Genomic DNA, 10,206 nt, shown 5'->3' with positions numbered 1-10,206 from the left:
CTACACAGAGGCCTTTGTCAGCTTCATTATTTTATTTTTTATTAAGAATTTTATATTATAATATTTCATATTTCTTGTGAAACTCAGATAATCATTTTGTCAGAACAAACTTCTTGACAGTGATCATTTCTAAGATTCAATTTGTTTCAGAAACATTAAGAAAAGGGATTATGATTGTTTTAAATGCTTCTTTACTTTTGCAAATTTACCAAAAAAGCCTATTTTTTAAAATGATCATATATGTAACACAGGAGTATTACAAGGTGATTGCACCATTATAAACAAGACAAGCAGGCCTGCAGCCCTGCGAGGGACTGTCCCATCCTGTAATCATATGAACGACCCCCTCTCTGTTATTGGTCCACTGCTAATGCATTGATTAAAAACTACAACACCATTGGTGAACAGGAAGTAAAAAGGCGGGTGAAAACACACCTTCCTCATGAATATTGATAAAAACGATGGTAGGGTTTTATTATTAAATGGCTTGAATGCAAAACAACTGCAGACACAAACACGCAGTCTGTTGTTGTGATGTTTTACAATTAGTACCTCTGTGCAGGAGAGGTTGCGGTGCTCAGTGTGTGTGTGTTTACTGTGAGGTGTGTGTGTGTGTTTACTGTGAGGTGTGTGTGGGTACTCACCGTCGGTACGACAGCTTCTTGTTTATCTCTGCAAGGCTGGCATAGAAATGGCATCGATAGCAGCGGCGCATGAGCCAGGTTTAACCCCGGGCTCCATGCTGGCCGACGCGCTAGTCCCAGCCAGCATCTTCGCTCCGGACCGGGGAGGCTGCAGCGGCGGGGACGACACCGGGGACGAGTTCTTCGATGACGGGGACATGATCAACGGCGAGCCCGAGGAGCGCGGGGTCGACTTCACCAACAAGGTAGAGCTATGCCCTGCTAGGGTAACGTTAGCTCCTTCTGGGAATGAATGAATAAAACGATAGTGTTTTATTTATAACAATGTAATTACCAAACATTGAACGCTATTACACACTGTAGCTCATGGTTATTTGTTTTATCACATATTCTGCTCAACTGTCTTCTTTACGAGCGATACTCCTGATGCTAACGTTAGCTCAAACAGCTAACAGTGGATAACGCTAGCCCAACCACACGGTCACATCAACATGGAAGCATTCATTTCTCAGAGTTAGCACACTGCACCATATGCTGCCTTTTAATGTCTGCCTGCTTTTAATGTCAACGTGGGGTGATTGTATTGCTCTCTAAAGTTAGGTACAGTAAAATGTGAGTCTCTGTTGACACTGGTTGTTCACGGTGTGTTAACATCAAAACATAAACACAGGCTGATGAAATGCAGGGCAACGACTTTCTGTTGTTGTCAGGTAACTTCCTCTCCAAATACCTTTTCAAACTTCCTGGTCAACTACCTGTCCAAACAATTACAATGAAAAGCATTAAACCGGTTTTGACTCACTTAAAGTAGTTTTAAATTATAGAGTAGGAACAGCTGTTTTCTTTAAAATGGAAACGTGAACAGCCACTGAAGAGAGATGCTGTTATGTAAATCAGATGATGAGGTGGGTTGAGTTCCTGAAGGGTCAAATTTCACTGAACAATGATGTTACATTACCTTACATGCAGGTTTCACTTGGTTGCATCAGGGAGGCAGTCCTTCTTCACCTCCGACTCCTGTCATTTCATCGGTTTGTGTCAGCCTCTTGTATGCTGTGTGATGAACTTTACATCAAGTTATTACAGCAATTAAATCAAGTTGTCAGCTATCTGAACTTTACTTGAGTATTTACTTTTCTGTCAACCTAATATCTCTTCGTTCATCTTCTTACATTTTCTTTAAAATGCTCTATTCTTCAGCTTGATGCATTTCAGGGCAATTGTTGATTATTTTCATAATGGATCATCACACATCCTTTCCTAACATCAAGGTGAATTTAAACATGAACATAGGTAAAACATTTTTACCTATAGGGTAGGGCTGGGAAATATATCGAGTTTTTAATATATATCGATATATATTTTCAAACAAGATAACGGGTAAGACAATATCGTTAATATCGATATAGTTTATGTTGCATTAAAATAATGTCATAGAGGTGCCAGGTCGCCTTTTTCTCATCTCACTGATGAAGACTGACTGTCTGTCCCTCTTCACCCTGCTCCTCCTCTCTCTCTCTTTTATTGTATTTAAATGAACATTTTTATTTTATAATATTACTTTTTAAATTTTTAAACAAACAGGTAGTTAATTTTCCATGTGTTTATACTGTTTATAAAATACATATCGTTATATATTGAGTATCGCTATTCCGCTAATCAATATCAAGATATGAGTTTTGGTCCATATCGCCCAGCCCTACTATAGGGAACTTTCTCTGGGGAAACACTGAATATGTTCTTCTTTTACATGGCATCGATAGCAGCGGTGCCATGCTTTTATTTGATCTAAGGTTGACTACTGTAATGGTCTTCTAACTGGACTTCCTAAAAAAAAAAACGGCTGAACTGCTGCAGGTCTTTCAAAACGCTGCAGCTAGAATCCTGACCAGGGACCAAAAAACATGGAACACATTACTCCGGTTTTAAAGTCGCTGCCCTGGATCCCAGTTAATTTCAGAATAGATTTTACACTGGACTGTATAGGCTCACTTAGAACACATTTCTGACATGTTTTAAAATGTATTTTACCTCAGATCTTTTGACTCTGGTCACCTTGTTCAGTCCTGACTAAACCCGGTGACGCAGCATTTGGTCACTACGCTGCCTGTAACTGGAACAAGCTGCCATCAGAGATTAGATGTGCTCCAAACGTAAACATTTCAAAACTAAACATTTCTGTTTTCATGTGCCTTTGAATGAGCCTTCATCACTAATTTGTTCTTACTACATTTCACTAATAATTATGACGTAATCTAATTTTAAAAATCGTTTTTATGATTTTAAAATTAATTCCCTTAGCTATGATTTGATATACTCCTTTTTATCTGTATTCAGCCTTGTATTTGTGTAACTGAGTCTCCCCTGTGTAAAGCACTATGAGCATAAAATGTGCTGTACAAATAAAGCTGCCTTGCTTTTCCCCTTTGACTTAACTCTAGTAGACAAATGTTTCCTTCTACTCTAAAGACTTTTAGCCCATCTTTATGCATATTTTCTTCACGTGCAAAGCTCTATCGGTTTAGTAATCCTTGGTGTATTTAAAGAAACATGATTAGCACATACTTGGACTGTGGTAGATCTTTTTTTTTTTAACGTTTATTTAAAAATTAATTAAGTTGGGATATTGTGTTTTGGATGACTAAAGCAGCCGTTCTGCGGTACTAGTTGGCGTCATGAAGCTTTTTTTTTTTTTTAGGTCAGCTGTATCAGCGGGGTTGTTGCTTTCACATGCATCCTTGAAGTTTTTCATGTGAAGAGAGACAGCTGTGTTTGTGTGCTGGGATCAGCTTTGAACTCTCTTTTCCCCGCAGGTTAATTTTGTACTGTGGCTTGCATTTTGACGTTGCTTTTAAAGACCACCTAATGTCCTGCACTGGCCACCAAACTTTAAACAGTGACATGTTATCTCTGAGTGCAACTCGCTAGATACAAAGCTTGCTCTGATAAGATTTACAACGGCCACCCAGCCAGGCTGATAACTCCAAACTCCAACTCTATTTCACCTCTGTTTCTGTCTTCTCTTCCACATGCATGGACTAAATAGCTGGCTCTTGTTAGCCCAAATGGAGAGCAGTACGACTCGTTACTCCGCCAGCTCCGAGACAGGATGGAGGAGGGATGTGGGGAGACCATCTATGTGGTCGGGATGGGCTCAGGTGAGGAAAAAATGCAAACTTCTCACAAAACGGGGGCTTCAAAGTTGAATCCACACGTCCAGTGTTTCACCCCTCATCCGAAAGGCTTCTTCAGTTCTGCTGAGCTCTTAGCTATGGAAGTGTTTGGATTAAGATCCTCTGTCCCTCAGTTATAAATCCATCTGTGCAAGATTATCTTATAATCCCAGGACAATTTATTAGCTATGCTTGTTTAATATCCTACTTATTTCTTTATCTTCTCTGTTGTAGATGGTGGTGACTGGGGTCTGGATGAGAAGGACATGGAGGCCTCCATAGCCACAGTGCACTCCATGTGTGAGCAAATCGACGCTGACCTTATTCCGCTCCGGGAGCGCAATGAGGCAGCCGGTTTGGTACAAGACTACCTGATCCGCAGACGCGTGGGAGAGCTGGACTTCCTGGAGGTCAGGTGGGTGCTCCGAGATGTGAACAACAAGGTGTTAGGGGTTTATGATGACACAGTTGTTGCTTCCTTGTTCTGTTGGTGATATTTTGGTGCTTCTCTTCCCCCTCAGGGTTGCCGTGGTGGGTAATGTGGATGCTGGTAAGAGTACTCTCCTGGGAGTGTTGACGCATGGGGAGCTGGATAACGGCAGAGGCTTTGCTCGCCAGAAACTCTTCAGACACAAGCACGAGATGGAGAGCGGGAGGACCAGCAGCGTGGGAAATGACATCCTGGGGTTCGACCAGGAGGGACAGGTGAGGGAGGGGGAGAGTAGAGAAGTCTTGTTTTGTTTTAGCAACCTGCTGAAAGAAAAGTTGAAGCCAAAGAACGACTGTTTATAGGTGTAACCCCGCCCCCTCTTTCTGGCTCAGGTGGTGAACAAACCAGACAGTCATGGAGGAAGCCTGGACTGGACTAAAATCTGTGAGAAGTCCTCCAAGGTCATCACCTTCATAGACCTGGCTGGCCATGAGAAATACCTCAAGACCACCGTGTTTGGGATGACCGGACACCTGCCTGACTTCTGCATGCTCATGGTCAGAAATCATCCAAAACAAATGCCCCTGCCCCCCCCCGCCTCCCCCCCTCTATGTTTCTTTGATTAAAATACAAACAAATGTCCTCTGCTCCCCCCTCACCAGGTGGGCAGTAATGCAGGAATTGTAGGGATGACCAAAGAGCACCTGGGTCTGGCCTTAGCCCTGAATGTGCCTGTGTTTGTGGTGGTGACCAAAATAGACATGTGTCCAGCCAACATCCTGCAAGGTCAGTCCCTTTTTATAAGTCCACTTTTCTGTCTGTTGTCATCAGACCATTTGACATTTTAAAAAAAATTAATTTGCATAAAAATGAACATAAAAAACTAACAAAACAAAAATGTTATCAAGTTTTGTGGTACAACTCTTGTTTCTTGCTTTGCTCATAACAGAGACACTAAAGCTGCTCCAGAGGTTACTCAAATCCCCCGGCTGTAGGAAAATTCCCGTCCTGGTGCAGAACAAGGACGACGTCATAGTAACGGCCTCAAACTTCAGCTTGGAGAGGTAAAGCGTTTTTTTCAAGCCAGATTTAGAATTAGAGTTGGGTATCCATTTTTTGTGTAATCTCTGTTTTTGTGTCCTTCCAGGATGTGTCCCATCTTTCAGATCTCCAATGTGACCGGGGAGAACATGGACCTGCTCAAGATGTTCCTGAACCTGCTGTCCTCCAGGACCTCGTACCGGGACGACCAGCCCGCTGAGTTTCAGATAGACGACACATACTCTGTGCCGGTACTCTCACCACTAACAAACTCTTTTTCTACATTTACATTTAAAGATTAAAAGTTTACAGGTAAAGACTTTATGCGTAACTTATGTGTCACCCACCGAATACCATGTCGACCAATCGTTGTGTTTGTGTCTCAGGGAGTAGGAACAGTGGTATCAGGAACTACTTTACGTGGACTCATACGTCTCAATGATACGATGCTACTCGGGCCGGACCCTCTGGGCAGCTTCATCTCTATAGCCGTCAAATCAATCCATCGTAAGAGAATGCCTGTGAAGGAGGTCAGAGGGGGTCAGACGGCATCGTTTGCTCTCAAAAAGGTATTTTAAACATGAAATAATTGCAATCATCTCAAGAAACGATCCGTAGAAATCAAAGTGTAATTGTGCTGACAACAATCTCCTTTTGTGTCCATGTTCTCTGTCGTCTTTCCCTCCTCCGGCTGGTCTCTATGAAGATCAAGCGTTCGTCGATCAGGAAAGGCATGGTCATGGTGTCGCCCAGGCTGTGCCCACAGGCAACTTGGGAGTTTGAGGCTGAGATCCTGGTGCTGCATCATCCAACTACGATATCCCCCAGATACCAGGCCATGGGTGGGTGATCTCATGATGATTTAAAAATAATGAAAAACACAGTGTTTCAGTGTTACTCATAAAATAGATCACTTGTAAAAACCTGTTTTGTTCCCCAAGAGTTTTACAAAATCATGGTTTTTGTCCCACCGATGACAAACTCTTAACTTCATCCAATCCCCTTTCAGTCCACTGCGGCAGCATAAGACAGACAGCCACCATCTTGACCATGAACAGAGAATGCTTAAGGACGGGGGACAAGGCTTCAGTCCACTTCCGCTTCATCAAAACACCCGAGTACCTGCACTGCGACCAGAGGCTGGTGTTCAGAGAGGGACGCACCAAAGCTGTGGGCACCATCACAAAGGTACAGACATGGCACTTGATAAAAGATCTGACCCCAGGGTGAGGCGAGGGGGTCACAGTACGGACCAAAAAGGGAAGTTTAAAGATGTGTTATTTAGCCTTTCTGTATCAAAAGAAATGCATGAAATCAAATCACAGAGGCGGCTCTGTCCTTTAGTAAGAGTCAGTGGATCAGTCAGCTAATATCAGTCCACATGTTGTTTAATAGATCCCAGTATGAAAACATTTTAAAACACCTCAGACTTCATCTCTCTCAGGCTAAAGGCTAACTCATGTAGGATACCGTCAATAAGCTATGCTAGTTGTTTAAAGTCTTTATATGTGATTTTTCCCCCTTAAATATAATCTAAATCAAGTATATCCTCTGAAAATAACTCTGTGAGTCATGACTGTCTACAATGAGTGTAACACCCGAGTCCCACTGTCTGTGATGTTTTCAGAGTTTTCCCGAGTCCTATCTTCAGTTTGTTTACATCGCCGGGACGGCCGGCTGACTCCTCCCCTCACATATAAAAGTTGTTTAATTGAGGGACTAGAGAAAAGAAGAATAACATACTGTACTCACTGCTTAACTGTGTTTCTAGATCACGCTCATTTCAGGTAAATTTACATGCAGTGTGAAGATACGAGCATAATAAAGATCGCTAGCATTAGCATGCTAACACAACAATGCAGCGTGAGTTGCTTTGGTTTCATGCTGGTGCTCAAGGGCGACATCTGCTGGATCAAAAAATCACAAAGCCTTTAATATTGATGTACTTTCTCTGCAGCTCTTGCAATCCACCAACAACATGCCGTCAAACTCCAAACCTCCACAAATCAAAATGCAGTCGACAAAAAAGGCACTGCTCCGAAAAGAGGACGGCACGGCGGCAGGTGATGACGCAGCGACGATACCACCGCCAGCGGGACAAACCGTGATACAGCAGGTGAGGAAAAAACAGTCACAAACAAAACTCTTGACTTGTTTGCATTTCCTTCTTGTTGCTATTTGCTGCTCTTTTCTGACCTCTTGTCTTCTTTTTTCTCTTCCCTCTTTTATTCCATCGTCATGTCTAACACCCGTTAAATCCTGCACTGCCTTTCCATTCTTCTTCCTGAACTTTGTCGCTCTACGTCACTTCACACCTCCTCTCTCTCTCTCCTGTGCTTGCGCGGCTGCTTACGAAGGGGGAGGGAGATGAAGACCCTCAGATAAAGGAGGGCAACAAAGAGAACAAGGTAAAAAGGGTGAAATAAATGTGACATTGAAAGGAAGGGGGGGGGGTTGTCTTTAACCAGGTGGATAAGATAATAACTTTTGAATGTTTTCAAGTTGACTGAAAGTGTCCATGTAGTGCGTTCTCTTAGAGTGTTATTTTAATGAATCCCCGAGAGGAGAGAGTAAACGAGGCGGTCTGAAGCTGTCAGCAGACGTCCTGTGGGGGTCGTCAGATAACCAATCATTTGGAGTACGTCTCTGATCTCCAAGAAAATGGAGGAGAATCTAATTCTAGCCCCGTCTTCCGACCCTGATCTCTATCATATATCAGACAATTATTTGTGGCAGCAGATACAGATCCAAAGACTCCTCCATCTTCCAACACTACTTGATGATATTTACTGTATTGTTGTCATGACAGCGGCCATCTTAGAAGTGTGAGAAGGCGTCCTCCTGTTCTTGCTCTCGGAGAAAGAAAGATTTTAAAAATAATCACGGTTGTATTAGTTTTAAGGCAGGATGTAAAAATGTAAGGGGTGTAATAACTGCTTGGAGGACTACACATGGGGCGCGCTCACTAACCACTAATCTACCAGCGCCTCAGCCCAAAACCTTTTTACTCTCAAAGAACGTCGTCCTCTTCTTCTCAGCGCTCCTAAGTGTCCTTTTCCACCAGTTTGTGGAAGTCCTAACTGGTGTTTTGTTCCTTCTCCGTCCGTTGCAGCCAAAGTCTGGAGGAGGTGGGAGGAGGAGAGGCGGTCAGAGGCACAAAGGAAAAGGCCAGAACAGCAACGCCAACTCCACAGCAGCCCCCTCCTCATCATCAGGACCCGCAGGCTGCTAAACCGCCCCTCCTGTTCCGGTTAAAGCTCCCTCTCTGCTGTCCACTCCACCAAGTGTCTTCATTCCACCCACCATGAGACGTCTGCAGCCAGACGCTCCCCTCACTCCTATTACTCCTTGCCTTTTACAGCAGTTGCTAGTTTTATTTTGTTTTCAAAAAGGGAACACAAAGGGGTGTGTCTCAAACTGCGATTTTTTTAAGTCCTCTGCCTTTTATGGTTTTTGGAGGTTTTAATGATTGAGAGGCTGGTTTGGGAATGTAGCCTCACTCAGGATGGTTTAAAGTTTCCAGATCTTCCTCTTATCTCCACGTCTGTGTCAGGGAGGGAGGCTAAACCCCCGAAACAAAGGGTCCAGTACCAAAATGAGCAGCTATAAAAAAAAAAAAAAAAAAAAAAAAAAAAAAGGAACTCCCCCCCACCATGCATTCCCTGTGTTACTTGCAATGAAAAACATTTAATGTACTACTATTTATACTGCTTCTGTAAATTAGCTGTTAGTTGTGCTTGGATTGGGAAGATGCCATTGTAAAAGAAAAAATGTATGCAAATCATCAGTGAATGTAGCAAGAGGGCACCTAGTGATTTTAAATTCTAGATATATGGAAGATATAAGCTGTAAACATTTTATAATCGTCAGTTATTTATTTGGCAAACGTGCACTCTCGGATGGTTTCACAGTTTTCTGCCTGCTCTCACTCTCGCTCTCTTAAAAGTCCGTCATGCTTCCTCCGTCCTGGTCCAAACCTCGTACCCATAGTCTTAGTACCAGAATACATCTCCTCCATCATTATATGACATGCACCACTCACAGTGCTGCTTGTAACTCCATGCATTAAAGCCTGTTGCTGTTAACATGTTGTGACAGTTATTTCACACACTCTGCCGCTAAAAAACTGACCAGTAATAAACAAGATTTACTGAACTTTTCAACGCTGCTCCTCATTCTGTTTGAACGTTTCCTTGTTATAAATGCAAAGAGCTAACATGGAGTCATTTCTAATGGGTTTTAGTTTGTCTCCTTTTCTTCATTTATCAGTGTCTCATGGACACCATTGGATGGTTAGAATCTTAGTCTCTAAGTTTCACGTCAGGTGATAGTGATAATAGTGGTGTTCTCACTCCTGCTCCAAACGCCTGAAAACATTCTGAAATCTTCGGGGTGAGCTGTAGGTGTGAACGCAAACAGCAGAATATTTCACTCTGACTTTCCTTTGAACTTTTCCCGCCTGCCCCCTGGTAAATTTTCCAAGTGAAGTCAGGGTGAGCTGATGTGAGAACGCAGGAGAGGGTGGTGTAAAGAAACCGCTTCATTCTTAAGATTGTGGATGTCAAAAGACACACTAAGCAAACATTTTCATTGTAGGTCTGACATGGACACTCGCCTGCTGTTGGAAGTGTGTGAACAACCAGACCAGGAAGATTCAGAGATTTCAGAGTCCGTCTGCTCAAATTTTTCCTGAAATTTTCTGGAGTGCATATTTGAAAATGGCTCTTTTGGCGGGAATTTTCTTGTGTATTTCTTATTATTTTTACAGTCAGTATAATGTGACTGAAGCAGGCTACAATATACTGTAAATAATAAGACACAAATGTTTGGGGTTTCCTGCAAACTGGGACGTTCACATTTCAAAAATCAATTTTAAATGCATGGAAATGTAAAGCATAAAACCCATTTTAACAAGCGA

At 42.7% G+C, this 10,206-nt stretch overlaps 1 protein-coding gene across 2 annotated transcripts; it reads left to right on the top strand.

Moving 5' to 3' along the window:
* Nucleotides 1-474: 474 nt before the first annotated feature.
* Nucleotides 475-9,443, top strand: gtpbp1 (GTP binding protein 1). 2 transcript variants are annotated; one of them, XM_020653672.3, is made up of 14 exons: nt 475-889; nt 3,691-3,802; nt 4,052-4,232; nt 4,339-4,522; nt 4,640-4,804; nt 4,910-5,033; nt 5,197-5,311; nt 5,395-5,539; nt 5,675-5,857; nt 5,995-6,130; nt 6,298-6,476; nt 7,246-7,404; nt 7,646-7,696; nt 8,401-9,443. In XM_020653672.3, exons 1-14 carry the CDS (start codon nt 692-694, stop codon nt 8,518-8,520), a joined length of 2,052 nt encoding a protein of 683 aa, XP_020509328.1. In that variant the 5' UTR covers nt 475-691; the 3' UTR covers nt 8,521-9,443. The 2 variants fall into 2 exon arrangements, with proteins under 2 accessions (XP_020509328.1, XP_020509329.1); XM_020653673.3 differs by lacking the exon at nt 7,646-7,696 and having other exon boundaries at nt 476-889.
* The last annotated feature ends 763 nt before the right edge of the window (nt 9,444-10,206 follow it).

This window comes from Labrus bergylta, chromosome 16 (genome assembly GCF_963930695.1).
Source record: "Labrus bergylta chromosome 16, fLabBer1.1, whole genome shotgun sequence".
NCBI lineage: Eukaryota > Metazoa > Chordata > Actinopteri > Labriformes > Labridae > Labrus > Labrus bergylta.
This window is presented reverse-complemented; position numbering and strand designations above follow the sequence as displayed.

What these genes read in the sequence shown, in the direction of transcription:
- gtpbp1 (XM_020653672.3), top strand. Translation starts at nt 692, where the DNA reads ATGGCATCGATAGCAGCGGCGCATGAGCCAGGTTTAACCCCGGGCTCC. An exon ending in GGTTCGACCAGGAGGGACAG is followed by an intron (nt 4,523 to 4,639) that starts GTGAGGGAGGGG and finishes TTTCTGGCTCAG; the next exon opens with GTGGTGAACAAACCAGACAG. An exon ending in CTGACTTCTGCATGCTCATG is followed by an intron (nt 4,805 to 4,909) that starts GTCAGAAATCAT and finishes CCCCCTCACCAG; the next exon opens with GTGGGCAGTAATGCAGGAAT.